Consider the following 16,036-nt stretch of genomic DNA (forward strand, 5'->3'; position numbering starts at 1 on the left):
TTGGACACTAGCAATTATAAAACCACTCTTAAAAGGAACAGTATCCGGTTTTTTTAAAACCACTTATCCTTTACTCTTTATAAATAAAGTTCCCGTCTTCTTGCTGGTTTCCTTCATCTCATTCTCCATTTTGAAAACAGCTCATAAGCTTAGTGAAAAGAAGAAGAAGAAAAAAACGATCCGAAGCTGAAAGAGTGTAGAGAAGAAGAAGAAAATGAGTTACCTGAGCCGTGTTTGGATGGCTACGAGCGTGGCGGTGGTGCAAGGCCGAGGCGAAAACCAAGGTCAAAATTGGAAATCGGGCATCAAGTTTCTCCAACAGGGCCAACGCAGGCTCTTCGACGGGGAATCTTCGGATCTACGGCATATTTCCGGTAGGATCGGATCGGATCTTTCCGGGATGATCGGGAATCGAGAAGGTCAGGCCGATGAGTCGATCTGTAGAGTCATGTATCTTAATTGTTGGGGTCAAGGATAATGGATCCGACCTTTTCTCAGTTTCACAACCTTAAAAACAGAGGAAATTAGAGGGAAATGTTGTTTTTGGATCGATGGAAGAAATCATGAACATCAGATGAAACAAAAACATTGTAATCGTTTTTGGTTTCAATCGATTTGTGTACATATCTGATTATCCACCTGGGATTTGAATAAGATTTAAAATTCAGGCAAGAAGCTGTGATTTGCATGCGGCAGCTTAAACTAATCGATGTTCGTGATCCAAGTTGGAGATTGAATGAAGTTCCGAACAACACTGAATGTATTCAAGCAAACTAAGAGCAGAGAAATACTATTGCTAAGCTTTGAATACTTCAACGCGATCATCAGACTTTAAATATTGTATTAGGAACATTAAACAGAACAGTCATCTGTTGACTTTACCATTCATAAAATCAGGGAACATTTTGAGATGAGGATTATCTAAATATCGTATGTTCTATACTACTTTACGTGTAATAACATACAATACTTTTGATTTTATATAATTACAATTTTTTTTGAATTATAAAGATTCAAAAAAATACATTAAAGTCGTGTTAAATAATCGGGTAAAGAAAATAGAAAGACTCAAATTCAATGTATTAGGCGGTGTTAATTTTTTCATTCAATATCTCGTAAGTTTGAGTTACATCTCATTTTATAATAAATAAATCCTGATACATATTTAAAAAAATAACCTTGTAAGTAAAGCGAGTAAATTTGGCGGTGTGGAGGCAAACACAATCATATTAAGAGAGTTCGGGTGTGTGTTCTACAAAAACATCAGCTACCATGTTACTTTCATTGGGTTAAGGTTACCCAGCATTTTTGTCGTGGACTATAGATTGCCCGGACCAGTGAACATGAATTTGAAGCTCCATCTCCATCCTCTATCAGACGAATAGCATCAAGGCTATCTGATTGAATTATGATGCGTTCAAAGCCTTGATCCCATGCTAGCTTTAAGCAGAAATATACTTTAGTGAATCCAATTAACCAATTCCCTTCACAATCTCGTATAACTCCCCAAGCTGAACTGCCATGATTGTTCGGAGACGAGACTCCATCGTGTTTAGACAACACCAGCCTTGAGGGGGTTTTGCCCATGATATTAGATTGCCCATGCGAATGTTGAAATGTCAAAGCATGGGCGGCTGGAAATTAGTCCAAATTAGGCACCAAATATACAATGTCAAAATTAGGTGCAACAATAGTTGAAAATTAAATGAAAAAACTACAAACTTTAGTCACTAAATTTTAGGGTATTTATAAGAGAGAATTATCATTGTTTTCTCTTTGGTAGATCGAGAGGTTGTAATTCATATTTTCTCATAGTGAAATTCTTCTACCGTTGCCCTGGTTTTTATTCTATATTAATTAGGGGTTTTTCACGTAAATTTTGTATCTTCATTTTTATTTTTTCAAATTATCAGTTGCGATTTTGCTCTATCCGATAGTCGTATTCCGCAACATCGAGGACATTTCTGAGCATGGAGTGTGGAGTTGAAGCAAGCATTAAGATGCTCAGCACCTATGTTGCATTGATATGGATATGGGGATAGCGACGGGATGGGAAACGATAATTTCTAAAATTACAGGATACGGAGACGGCTAGAGCACCACATATAAAAAAATTAAAATATAAATAGATGTAAAAAATCATAAATAAAGTCAATACTTCATAGAAAATTAGTTTAACACCCTAATTTAGCACTAATTAAAAATCCTAACATTGGTGATTTTTCCCAAATCCAAAATTAATTTTGGCGGTCAATTTGAAAATACTACAAAAAACTTATTGCCCAATTCGAAAAACCTATAAAGTGTATGGATCAAATAAATAGTTAGACCAAAAATTCTTTAAAACCTATCGTAACTCTTTTTTCTCCCTACGCGGCCGCTTCCTAATTGTCGTTCATCCACTCCTCGACATGGCCGCCGTTTTTCTATTTTCGGGTAAGAAAGGTTGTCGGTGATAGTCCTACGTTCACGACCTTCTCTCTTTCTTTTCCCTTTGACCGTCGTTTAAGATCTAGTAAGGGAGGGTCGAAGCTTCTCTCGTCGCCATTCGCAGAGTCGCGATTGCCAAGTGCCTTCCCCGAAACGTTCCCAATAAGCATCAAACATCCCCAAATTCGTTCAGTCGTACCCCGCTACCATGACACGTCCCCGGGTACGTACCACAGCCATCCCTGTGCCAAGACCTGTCGAGTACTTGAAACGGGGTTATCTGCCTCCCCGTTATTCATAGCTGACCTCTGTCTCTGCCAATCTGGTTATTGCAGAGTTTAATAAAATTTTAATTTAATTGCATCAGTTTATGCATATAATCAAAATTATGAGAAAAGAAACATAAATAATCAGATTACACGGTCCACCTCCAGGCTGATTACATTAAAAAAAGAAAGGAAAAAATCAAAGTTGCAACACAAAAAGGAAAACAGAAGACAAAGGGCCATGGGAGGAAATGCAAACGATACGATAAAGAGAAAAACGAGAAGAATGGCAAAATGTCCTCAATCTTTAGTAGGCCATCTGTTTCCTTGAGAAATGGCATTGCCTTTCCTATATTCTCCCTTTTCCAGCTCAATAACATGCTTGGCAACCATCAGCCAAAGCTTCTTTCTCAAGTCTTCATCATCTTCAACCTTGTCAGCTTCAGCCATTGCTGGCTCTGGATCAGCCTCGCCTTCATCATTGCCGAACTTTTTTCAGTCTGCAGTTCACTTTACATACATGAACATGAACATGATGGTCAAACAAAATCTTGTTTATTGCTGACCTGACCATAAACAATGGGAAATAAGGCACATCCCAATGTTAGTCGTCCTTGAGAATCAACTATTCTTTAGCATGGGTTGAAGTAAATTCCTGCATTTTCAGCGGTTTGACTAACCCATTCATTGCCCTGCAGAATTTACTTCTCCAAGCAATCACTTTTCCATTAATAAATTAATCAAATTCTGCAATGATGATCAAAGGTTTAGCAAGTTGTTACAATAAATGATCAAAGGGGTATGTCATTCAACTGCTGCAATTCTACCTTAAAACCCAAGTTGTAAATAAAAAGGTTGAAAATCCATTTAATACCAATATTGCTACCACTCTCCATCATTAATTTAAATTGCCCACATCGTCAAGACCTCATTTTATAGCACTTAATTCAGCTAAGATTGAAGGACATTAACCAATAGATTTAGAGAACAACGTCAATATCAAGCCATCCCTATTACTTAACAAACCTCCAATCCCATCCTAACCCTTCGCTCCACGATAGTGGATCCAGAAATATTTTTTAAGGTGATCACATATATGTTAACATTATAAAACTTTTGAGGTAGAAACCATCAATCAAATGGGTCACTAATCAAAGAAAATTCAAATTTCATGGTGGACACAATAAAATTTTCTGGTGGACACCATCAATAAAATAAGTGACTAATCAAAGAAATTTCAAATTTCAAGATAGGCACGTGTCCACCCTCAGTCATAAGTACTTCCGCCACTGTCGCTCCATCGACATTCATTTTAAGAGAGCCACTAGGAGGAGGGGACCAAACTAATGGAGGTGACCGCTTACAAAAGTTAAGGGGATGCAAATCAACAATCATCGAATCAGCTACAATATCTAATAAGAAAGTCTGAAAATTTAGCTTTAAACCATGAAGTTAGCCCAAATTTGATCAACATGAAGAGTTATAACGTCAACTCATTTTAAACTTATATTTAATATAAACTTATATCATAAATAAGTAATTAAAGTATATTATTATTTTTGCTTATATTTAAAGTATATAATAAATATTTAAATTATTTTTTGATAAAAGAATAAGTCTATCAAATTGTTTTTCGCTCCAAATAAGTATCTAAAGTATTTAGTTTTTTTCATCCAATTGCCTAAAGTATTCTTTAAATAATGTCATGTGTCAATTTTTTTAAAAAAATTAGATGAAAAAGATTAAATATTTTATGTACTTATTTTGACCAAAAAATATTTTAGATACCTATTTTGATTAAAAAAATATAACTTTAAATACTTATTTTGACCAAAAAATAATTTTAAGTAATTTAATAAAAAATGATACACTTCAGATACTTGTTTTGTTTAGGATTTGGGGGAATTGTTTTTATTATAATATCAAAGACATCCCTATTTCTTAACAAACCTCCAATCCCACTGGCACTTCCATCCTAACACATTGCTCCATCAAAATTTATTTCAAGAAAACCACTCGGAGGAGGGGTCCAAACCAAACTATTGGAGGAGGGGACCAAACTAATGGAGGTGATTGCCTACAAAAGCCAAGGTGCTGCAAATCAACAATCATCGGATTAACAGCAATATCTTGCAGAGAGATAAGAACCCAGCGGTTAACATGTGACAAATTTATTTATTAGGCATGTGCAATGTTCCTTTCTCATACATGCAGAGGGACACTCTCTATGATGGGACCACTCTCATAACTCCACTTCAAGGTGGCACCTACTATGGCTCTAATTACTACAACCTCAAATTTGAGACCACACCAGAGGAGATACCTCCGATGAGCTAAATCTAATCCATATTGGCCTCCGACAAGAAAGATAGTGTGTGTGCTTTTGTTGTTTTTCTCTTGTATTGTTGTCCCCTCTTTTGCTTCTTGTTATTCTCAGTTGTTTAATTGTGCCCCTCGTTCTTCTTCTTTATCCTCACTGTGGTTGGTTTATTCCGATTGTACTCTATATGCAGCACAGTACCTCTATGTTTTATGATTTTGAATAAATCTTATCTTTCTAATAAAAAATCGTCATCCATAACTATTCTCCTTTATATTTTATTATAAAAGTATTTGAACTTTTTGCTTCAATCAATTTGTGTGTGTATATATATATATATATTTATGATCAGTGACGGAACTTATGCTAGAGTTTGGAAGATAAAACTTTAAAAAAAATCAGAGGTTTAAATTAAGATTTTTAAATTTTTTGAAGGATTTAGTTTATATTTTTCTCAAAAAAAAATTAAGATCTAACTAAAATGTTGATAGGCTTAATGAGAATTTCTAAAAATATGGGAGGGAACTTAATTAAGAACATTAAAAAAATTTAAAATTTAATATGAATTTCTAAAATTTTGGGGGCAAATTAATTTTTTTTTAAAATTTAAGGGTTTAATTTAAAATTTCTAAAATTTGGGTGTGGGGGGGGGGCATGGCCCCCTCTAGTCTTGCTTTAGTTCCGCCGTTGGATATGATTATCCACCTGCGATTTGAATAAGATTTTAGCTTGTTTACCGCTTAGATTCATGCAAGAAGCTTAAACCTACAGTAATTTGCAAGAGGCAGCTTAACTCAACCGATGTTCATGATCCAAATTGCAGATAAATGTTCAGATCAACATTGCATTTAATTATATATCAATATAATGTGTCAATTTTTGCATATATATATACACATGACATACTAATCACAATTATGACACACACAAAAGCATAAATAATCAGATCACACGATCCATCTCCAAGTAACAAAAGATTGGTTGATTACATAAAAAAAATCCCAAACTTGCAACACAAAAAGAAAAACAGAAAACAAAGGGCCATGGGAGGAAATGCAAACAATACAATAAATACGAAAAACGAAAGGGGGAAAAACATAAGTACGAATAAATTACATGAGATAAGCAACCATTGCGGCTCAAGTGATGCTGAGAAGACTCGAAAACTACATAACCGGCCCTAGGATGGCTCAGGGCGGATGGACCAGAACGTGTCGGTGGACATACATAATCCAATCATACAGGCAAAGAAAAGCTTCTTTGGTTTCCGAGGTTCTGCGGTTTTATCTCCCCATGTATTAACCTGCTGGGCTTCCTCCGGCATGATGAAAGGCAAAGAGATTTCACAGATCATTAACTCGCCACAAAATGGGCATTCACTGGCCACTGCATCATCTAACTGGGATCGTAGCTGCCCACGGATCAAACAGAGATCTCAACTAAACTGCCGAGTTTGGTCTACTACTACAGCAATTCGGAGGATAGAAACAATCTATAGATTCAAGGCAAGTGATGTCTGTATACCTTATCGGTAGCGCTGACGCTAGTAACGGCTTCGTTTGCCATACCACCATTTGATTCCCTTCGGACTTCGCCGCTAAGTAAGGTTAGTTGCTTATGCAAACTCAGTATGTATTCCGCCTGCCATACAAATTTTACTCGTAAAAGGTTAAACAAGGCCCCGAAGAAAGAAACTATCCAGAACCAGATATTGTGATATTTTGGCCAACATGCAAAACATGAACATATGAGAACTGAAAGAATGTTAGGGAAACAACTTACTTGAGATTCGTTGGTGCAACGTGTCACGTGCGAAATCAGGCAGTGGGCATGAAATGCATGTCCACAAGGAAAGACATAAAAAGGAGCCATCGTTCCTACAGCTGTATACCCGCTAGCCATTCTGTAGTCCCCGCCAACGGCCAAAATTTTACGCCTACAGACCTGATAATTCAGATGAAGTCGACTAATCAAGCGGTATTTGATTCATAGGCTGAGGAATACGAGTATTCCAATAAATTATAATATTTCCAACATGAAAGTAAATTAAAATATCAGCCAAGGTACTGTCAATAAAATTAATATTTTTTGGCACTCAAAGTAAAAGCAAACCCTCTCAATGTGCGTAACATTACAAGGACTTCTTGTAAAATAATGCAGAATGCTAGAGCAGACTGAATGAAGTACGGAAGGCTTTACTTCCATAATCCAGTTAAGATATGGAAAAAATAAATCTTAGAATGCCATCAACTTCTCAATGGAAACTAAGAATTAGGAAGATCAATTACCCCACAATCCTCATCGCGGTCAACCACAACATATCTCTGAGCTAATGCACTAATATCATTTCTAATGTTGTCTGCACCGTGTGTTGCATCATTCATCTCCTGCTTCAGTTGCTCAATTTGCTTGTTGTAATCATCCAGTGAGGAGCAAATTGCCTCCTACATACATGCATAAAAGAAAAATTATTTGACAGGTACATAAGAAAATGTTAAATGGTATTATCCTACATCTATTAAATCTTGGGTTTCCTACGGTCTTATATTCAAGTTGAACCCCTTCACCTATTACCGATTGGTTTTAGCCTTTTAGGTCACATGCTTAACATGGCATTAAAGTTCATGAGTTATTTTGCGCCTAACTAACCCCATTTGAGGTGAGAGAGTGATATATGCACCAATATAATTAAAATGCCAAAATCCCACCTTGAAGTCATCGATTAAGGCAAAGTCGGGAAAGAATGGCAATATGTCCTCAATCTTTAGTAGGCCATCTGTTTCCTTGAGAAATGCTATTGCCTTTCTTATATTCTCCCTTTTAGTTCCCTTTTCCTGCTCAATAACATGCTTGGCAACCATTAGCCAAAGCTTCTTTCTCAAGTCTTCGTCATCTTCAACCTTGTCAGCTTCAGCCATTGCTAGCTCTGGATCAATCTAGAGAACCAAAAATAGAATAAATACCGATGTGATGTAAAATCCAGATGAACTATTTTTGATCAAATATCCCACCATTATACATCACACATATAAATAACATGTATAAGCTACAAACATTTATTTTGGAAATAGCAAATTAAATGACAGTAGTAATAATAATAACAAATCCATACCTAACTTGTCTGAGTGCATGCTATAATTTCTAACTCAAATTCTCATAGTAATAATACAATTTCCAATGTATATGGTATGAGAAAAATTGTTATGAAGGAACTATCAGACGCATTGACAGAAATATTACCTGCAGAGCAAGAGCAACAGCTTCCTCATGCATTGCCATCATGCTATATATATGAACGCAGGCACGCATCCGTTTTTCCTTGAGACAGAGGCGCAGGGCGTACTTAGGGTCATAAAAGAAATCAGGCCCGTTCTCTTGCCCTTTTCCAAATTTGCATTGTAGGAAACGTAAAAGGGAACTATCATCTTCCTGCATAAAATATAAAAGAAAACTAAATATTAAAAAAGACAAGGTAAACCCATGGAACTATCATCTTTTAATTATTAACATGCCACCTTATGCACGTGCCATTATAAACTTAAAAGGAAGCTTCTAAATTCTAAACCAACTCCGCCTGCTTAGCATACAGAGAGAGCAACAAGTTGTGGATTCCTGGATCCTCATTATGCAAATGATGAACACAGAATTCCAAGTATTTAATTACTTCGTGGGTTTCATTCCTGCATGTTGCACAAAGTTGCTATAAGAAGTCATTCAAGATCCATGTAAGACATGGAAGATTAAATAAGCAAATATAAGAAGACCATTACTTTGCATGTGGTTCACTTGAATAACGCATCATTGCAGGAATAAGTTTCCTTGGGTTCAGGTTGTTTGAGGCCATCCACGACTCGACAGTCTCATAAGCATCAAGAGTAATAAGATCTGGGGCAAACTTGTACTGCAGTGCCCAATATTGTTACTTTTTTCAATAAGAATGAACTAGAACTGAGAGGTGATGCTATCACAAAAGAACAGCTAGCTTGTATAGGATAAAACTGAATGAGGAATCCAATCAGATGAAAAAATGAAGAAAATAATATACGAGTAGTCAGTACCTGCTGACCAACCAGCAGAATGTGACGGAAAGGATGTTAATGACATGATTGTTTACCTGAAGATCTACTGGAACAGCAGGTTTTCGAAGAACTTCCAATGCCTTCTTTGCTTCCCCTTGCTAGAGGTAAAAAATAACAGCTTTAAGGTTCAAATAGAAAGACAGAATAAAAAAGTAAAAATATCAAATTAAATATCACATAAAAAGTAAATAAAAGTGTAGTTTCTTTCTAATCTTAATAAATGACATGTTACAGCTCCTTTGTTCTGTTACTTAATAAGCCACTAATAGAAGGGGGAGGGGGGAGCAAGAAGGAAATAAGTCTATCATCCATCGGATTGATGAAGACTAAATGAAAAGGTTCCGTATCAGAATTATACACCCTATAATACACTTAAGGTTTGGACAAGCAAACCCAAAAGCATTATACCCCCCCCCCCCCCACAAACACACACACAAATCAGAAATAAATAAATAAAATGGAAGCATAAGGAAAGAATGTCCTAAAACCTGAATATGGTAATGAATAACAATTTCATGCTGTTCCTTCAGACTAGCAAAAAATACTAATTCTTCAACCCTCCCATAGCTGCAGAAGTTTGCAAAAGAAAATTATTGATGTTGGTAATGTTTCAATACAAAAAGGGTTAATAGATAAAAGGAAACAAATACAAAGTCAACATAAGCACGGTAATGCTTATAGAAACTGCAGCAAGTAAGCAGACATTTACAGATGATACTGAAGCAAATGACAGGGCTTCTAGCCCAAACAATTGAAAATTATGGGTCTAACCACGAGAGTCCAAGAAAAGCAGCCAACTCTTGAGGACAAATGTTAGTTTTCTGTTGTTCATTTTGCACATTTGGCAATAAAAACATCAATCATTTGTTCATGTGAGAGTATGCAAGAAGTAATCCAATGTTATTATTGACTTAATATGGTAATTAACTTAGGATGTGCTTTGAAGGAGTCAATGTTCTTTTTTATATTCACACTAAAAGAATATCACCAGTGACATATTTTCACACAAGATAAACCTTAATTGTTGAATGGAGGCCCAAACAATGAGCTCTGCTTCTAATTTTCGACCTTAAGCTAATGTGAGAGGTCCTTTATCTTCCCAAGGCAAAACTCTTGAAAAGTAAAAGTACATAACCATTAAGACAGAGCAAACATAATACATAATATTGTTGAACCATGAAAGATTAGTTAAATGATAATGTAGAGACTAAGAAATGATTGTTTGGCCCCAAAAAAAAGGTTCATAAATCACAGATTATTACCTCTCCAGAAGTCTCATTGCAGTCACCTCATCCAAGACATCTTTGCAGTCACTAAGGAAAGCACGAAACTCTTTAATGATCGACTGATATTCAGAATTACGATTCACCAAAGCTGTATCATCTTCTAAAAGAAGGCGATTTATCTAAAAATGTTGACATGCAAAACCAAGGATTAGAGCTGACTACTGGTTCTTGGTTTTCTTGCATCAAGGGAGAATTTTTTTCTCTTACAACAGTGCAATCCACAAGGCAAGTAAGGAAAAGTATTAATTTCCCAAAAAGTAGATGCATTTTCAAAGTTACTTTGCTCATTACTAATCAAGTTCAAAATCAGAAAAATAATAGATAGTACTGTTCATGACATAAAGGCGGAGCAAAATAGAAAATGCATATAATCGATTGAAAATGACAAATATGAAACATTTATATTGGGCACTTATCTCATGTAGCCTTTATTGTCATTAACGGAATGTTTGAGAAACCTAGCCTCTACACTTCTAACCTGATGCTAATCACACATTTCAGTTTTATAAAGCCACTAGCATATCAGAGTATATATATAAATATAAAAGCTAGATAGGTTATGCATCTAAATTCATGCATGGAAAAGGAAAACTGGAACCTTGTCCAGGTACAGTTCTGTCACCCATGTGGAAATCATTGTTATTTGGCATTTGTCGTCCTTTGAAAGATTGTCAAGCTTCCTTAACAAAAAAGTTCTCAAAGCATCCTGAAAACAGAGAACATACTAGTTTATCAATGAATGTCAAATGCAAATGCTTGACATGTGTGTGTATAATGGAGTAGTGTTGCCCAGTATATCGTATTAATACATAGAAACTTGAATCTACAGATGCTTTAGTTGGGTTTTGTTTTATGCAAAGGCATACAGACTGAAGATTATTGTTTGTTCAGCACTCTAAATTGTTACCATATTAAAGAATAAAAACCACTCAGCTCAGCAAGTTTACGCTTCTGCCCTCAAAAAATTTCAGTCTCAGGTTTCAGCAAAGTTAATATGGTATAAAAAATGTATAAATCAACTTGATTAAGTTTCTACAATGTCTTAACAAAGACAACAAATGTAAAGTTACCAGTTCAAAAACTAAAGGGGGAAAAGGGTAGATTTCTCAATTGTTTTCTTCAGCAAAAAGGATCAGAATAATAAAATGGGGCAATCCAATTTATCATGGCTATTCAATAATTTCAATCTTTGAATTGAAGTTAGTTCATAGAGTAAGATCTGATGTTTTCATCGTTAGAAATACTTTTCTTGAATAATTCGTGATTTTTTCAAGGACGGTGCTAAAGATCTTGTCAAAGGGTAAGAGGAAAAAGAGAACAAGGATTACAGGCATAAATTCTAAACTGGACTTAAAAATGTGCAGGACTCAAGCTATTTGGCAGATAAAAATTACTCAGAGAAAGGGAAAATTAAAATAGATACGAATCAAATTAAAGATACAGCACTTGCCTGTTCATTGACAGTGATAAACTTCAAAGTAATCTCCTCAAAGGATAATATATAGTTAATCTGCAAAACACAAGTGTTGGTCAAAAATTTCCTTCACATGGAAAATAAATAAAAACGCACACAACTATTCAGTGTTAGGATGTACAAGATCAGTGGGGAATAATTAAGGTAATATATAAGATACATGAAAAAAAGCAATATCAAGAAAGAAGGAATTCACTTTTGCATAAAAGGATGCTGCCCTGAGGAAGTCCCTGGAGCTGAATGCAGCTTCAGCCTGCTTAAACAATATCCCAATCATAGACAATTAGGATGATAACAAGATTCTCTACACAAAAGCTGCAACCTAGGAGTGGCTATTTATTTAAGCTTTGTGCTATGAAATTAAATGCCAACAACCAAAAGAGCCATTACTTCTAGACAGGACCTGAACTAAATAAACTTGGTCTTTCTGGAGAGGATCACGAGAATTGGCTAAAGCTGCAGCATACTCTTTCATATCTAGATAGACCTTCCACATATCTCGACCTTCATCATTCACAGAAACCTAGAAGATGTTTTCAATCCAGAGGTCAGACAGTTAGCCAGGTATAGCTTGGACTGAAAGATAAGATGAAGTCAAATGTAAGATACAAACCTGAAAGATAGAGTTCTGGTCATACGCATAGAACAACCCTGCAGTTGCATCACTACATAGTCCAATAATTCCTCTTGAAGAAGAGTCTGAAACCTGATCGAACTGAAGTTCCTCTATGATTTGCTCGCTAATTCTATTTACAACCTATGCAGCATTTAGGAACAAAGGTTACATTACTGTAAAAGCTAAAAGAACAGAGAAAAAAAAAGCAAATTAAACAATCCTAAATGAACACCAACAAATCTGATCCCAAGATCCTTCAGACATAACATATAGGGGGGCCTAAGTAAATCTCATACTCGTTAGAAAACTCATTACTGGGATGGATGTAACTGAATTCAGAACACTGCAAATGGACACCATCGGCATTAAAAACATAGCGTAAGTAATTATCAAAACACACCTTAACCTTATTCCCAATAAGAAGCAAAAAGTGAAATTCAGACACTGCCATGGAACTGGGTTTGACTACTTCTGCACCATTAGACAACTTTGCATAGTCCAGGAGAGCCTTGTTCTCCACAAAGTTTTCATCGCCATTTGGAGAGCTAGATCAAAATATATCACAATGGATGATAATGAGATCATGTCCATAAATATTTATCAGATATAACAAGTTCAAATGCATTATGGTTAGGTTTAGTGAAATGAAATGCATCCTAAAACATACTCAAAAAGTTAGCTGCAACTGAAGCATCAAACATGAAATAGATTTTGGAATAGAAATTAACAAATGAAGGAGTGTAAACAGATGGTTAAGAAAAAAAATAACAAGTCTTTAAATCTTTACCTACGCTGTGATCCAAAATTTAGGCTGCCATGGTAGATGCCAGCTCCAGAAAGCCATGCGAAATGAACAGCTCTTTTTTGCTTCATAAAGAAATGCAAATCACTGAAAGGATACAAAGGCAACAGAAAAATCTCATATTGAGAAAGCACCATAACCTTAATATATACACACACACATCAGAAAGGGTCAGTGGCGGATCCAGAAATAATTTTGAGGGTGGGCACATATGTGTTAACAATAAAATTTTTGAATGGTTGAGCGCAAATAAAATTTCAGGGTGAGCATCATCAATAAAATAGGTGACTAATCGAAAAAAATTCGGATTTCAAGGTGGGTACGTGCCCACCCTGAGTCATGAATGGATCCGCCACTGGAAAGGGTAGATAGTAATTCTCAACCAATAACAAAATGTAATTTTGTTAATCAGAAAGAATAAGCTTAATATGCTGTGCAATAAGTTCTGCAAACACAATATTCCATTCTATCTTCTGAGTATATGAAACAGTAAAACAATAAAATCATTAAAAGGAAAACTTGCCTGTTTGGTATTTCACCAGGAAGTTCCATGAAATGCACAGCCCGGTTCAAGTAACTGGCAAAAATTGCCTAGCAATGGAAAAACAAATTGAATAAACAAAAATTATATATCCACGATATATTGCACTAAGCTAGACAGAATTATATAAACCATTGCAAGAGAACCTCAAAGGAAGAACACATTTAGGAAAACAGAAGAAGTTATGAACATGGTAGGCATTTAAATGAGAAACCCATTTCACTTGCATTGCAAAAAAAAATTCGCATCTAAACAACTGTTTAGGAAGAAATAAAACCTATCTTTGATGGCATAATAGGTGGGTAGAAAAAACGGCATTTCTTGGGCTGAATAGAATCTGGCCCAATCATTAATGAATTAATAGAGTGGGAAAAAGGGATGTCCATCTATAGGTAGAAGTAGCAGCAGTACAACAGGGGGAAAGGCATTAGAGCTCAGCTTACTTCTAGTGATCCAACTCCAGTGAAAGAATAAAGTCTTGTGGGAGTAACAGCCATCACATAGTATCTAGATACATTGCTCAAGATAGCTGTTTCCATCTGTATACAGCAACAATGTCAGTTTAAGGAGAAGGTTGTACGAATGCCAGTCTCCGTGGCAGTTTCTCAATTCCTTTGACATTATCAAGTGATGGTACCCAATCTTAAGCAGCAACCTGTTTCAGCTAGTTCACTATAAATTGTCTAGCAGAAAATAGCATTTCCACCCAAACCAACTAAAGATTTAAGATGCACATTTGCAGACAAATAAGAACATCATTAGAACTTTGACCATCCAAAATGCAATGTCTAGTTGCTTTCAAAATGCCATGTTCAAGCAGAACAACTATATCAGAAGAAAGGATTCTCAAAATGAAGAAAGAACAGATAATTAAAGTCCATTCCTGATTTAAAGATGCAAAATAGTGTACCTGCAAACCGATGATAGCTTCGGGAAGTTCTGCTAATTCAAATAAAGGCTTTATATACTTTTCCTTTTTTTCCTTCTCATCTACAGCAATTTCATACAGTTGACCATTCTCTGTACCAAGAATGACTTCCTTTGTAGAAGCTGCATTAGAAAACATGAAGAACAGAATTGTATAACTAAATCAATATGTGCAAAGCTTGGTTCCCTCAAAGAAGCAATGACCGAGAAATAAAATTACCTTCAGTTATCTGTTGCCTATTCCAGGCAACAGCATTTACAACTAGACCTTTCAATCTGCTTAATACACGAGGTTTGGTCCACTTTGCATGAGTGTAGAATGTATCAGCACCAACACTGCCCACCACAGTAGCAATACAGTGGCTGCCCCCAGGATCAACAAAAACTCTATGGATTGATTGCTCCCCAGGTCGGCCAGCAGAGAGATCGATTTCTAAAATTCCAAATGGACAAGGAAAAATTATAACATTCTTCCATCATTTACATATGCCACTAAATCAGTTCTTAACCTCTCATTCGACATGACTCAACTTAATGCCTTAAATGCCAAGCTGAATCAAATACCTTATATCAATGAGTTCCAGTTCAATTAACTTCAAGCTAATTAATTAACGAACAAGGAGTAAAAAGTAACTAGAAACTAGCCTAGAATATCAAAATTGGTTCATAAAAAAATTAAAATTATAATACTGAAAGTGCATTAATCAATAAAAGAGGATATCATACCACTAGAATCTCCGACGCCGAAATCATGTCTGATAATCCAACCTTTACTTGTTCCCAGCACAGTCACATCATTTCCAGCTGCCATACACGTAATCACGCCGCGGCCTTTAGCCGCATATCTCTCGAGAAGATCTACTGTGAACACTTGTCTCCCTTGATTCATCTGTCCGCGTCACCGTCCTTTCCCGCTGTTGATTTTTATCGCCGATAGCTGAAACTAACAGAAAATTTTCACTTCAAATTGATGATGGAGATGAATTGTCATAATGATCGATCAACTGAATTGCAAGTAAATCGAAGTAATGCTTCGTAAAAAAGCAATTAAGCCTAAAACATTACCTGAATTGTATAAAGAGATCGACTGGGGGACTTTCGTCTCCTATCGTAATCGTACTTTAGACAGAAAGAAAACTGAAATTGAGCCCAAATCAAAACTCCTTGAAAGGAGACGTTTTACTGTAACCCGGATCTCAACACTCGCTATTGACTCGGGTTTGGCTCCGTACAGCACTATGGGGTAAGTTGAAGGGTATTTTTAATGCACTTGTTATTGAGTTTTTTTATATAAA

General features: G+C 35.8%; 1 protein-coding gene across 1 annotated transcript; it reads right to left on the minus strand.

Annotated features, from left to right (window-relative positions):
• Positions 1-6,028: 6,028 nt before the first annotated feature.
• LOC120186525 (vacuolar sorting protein 18-like) lies at positions 6,029-15,630 on the minus strand. The gene is given in 24 exon segments (XM_039190422.1): positions 6,029-6,295; positions 6,297-6,427; positions 6,541-6,657; positions 6,799-6,960; positions 7,305-7,460; positions 7,725-7,952; positions 8,257-8,445; positions 8,591-8,696; positions 8,787-8,917; positions 9,131-9,193; positions 9,584-9,662; positions 10,358-10,500; positions 10,980-11,087; positions 11,832-11,891; positions 12,052-12,108; positions 12,259-12,378; positions 12,469-12,612; positions 12,872-13,016; positions 13,259-13,360; positions 13,797-13,864; positions 14,258-14,353; positions 14,725-14,864; positions 14,962-15,174; positions 15,468-15,630. Coding segments are annotated over 24 exon segments (2,964 nt in total). The 3' UTR covers positions 6,029-6,252.
• Positions 15,631-16,036: the final 406 nt, after the last annotated feature.

This window comes from Hibiscus syriacus, unplaced genomic scaffold (assembly GCF_006381635.1).
Source record: "Hibiscus syriacus cultivar Baekdansim isolate YM2019G1 unplaced genomic scaffold, ASM638163v2 tig00113548_pilon, whole genome shotgun sequence".
Lineage (NCBI taxonomy): Eukaryota > Viridiplantae > Streptophyta > Magnoliopsida > Malvales > Malvaceae > Hibiscus > Hibiscus syriacus.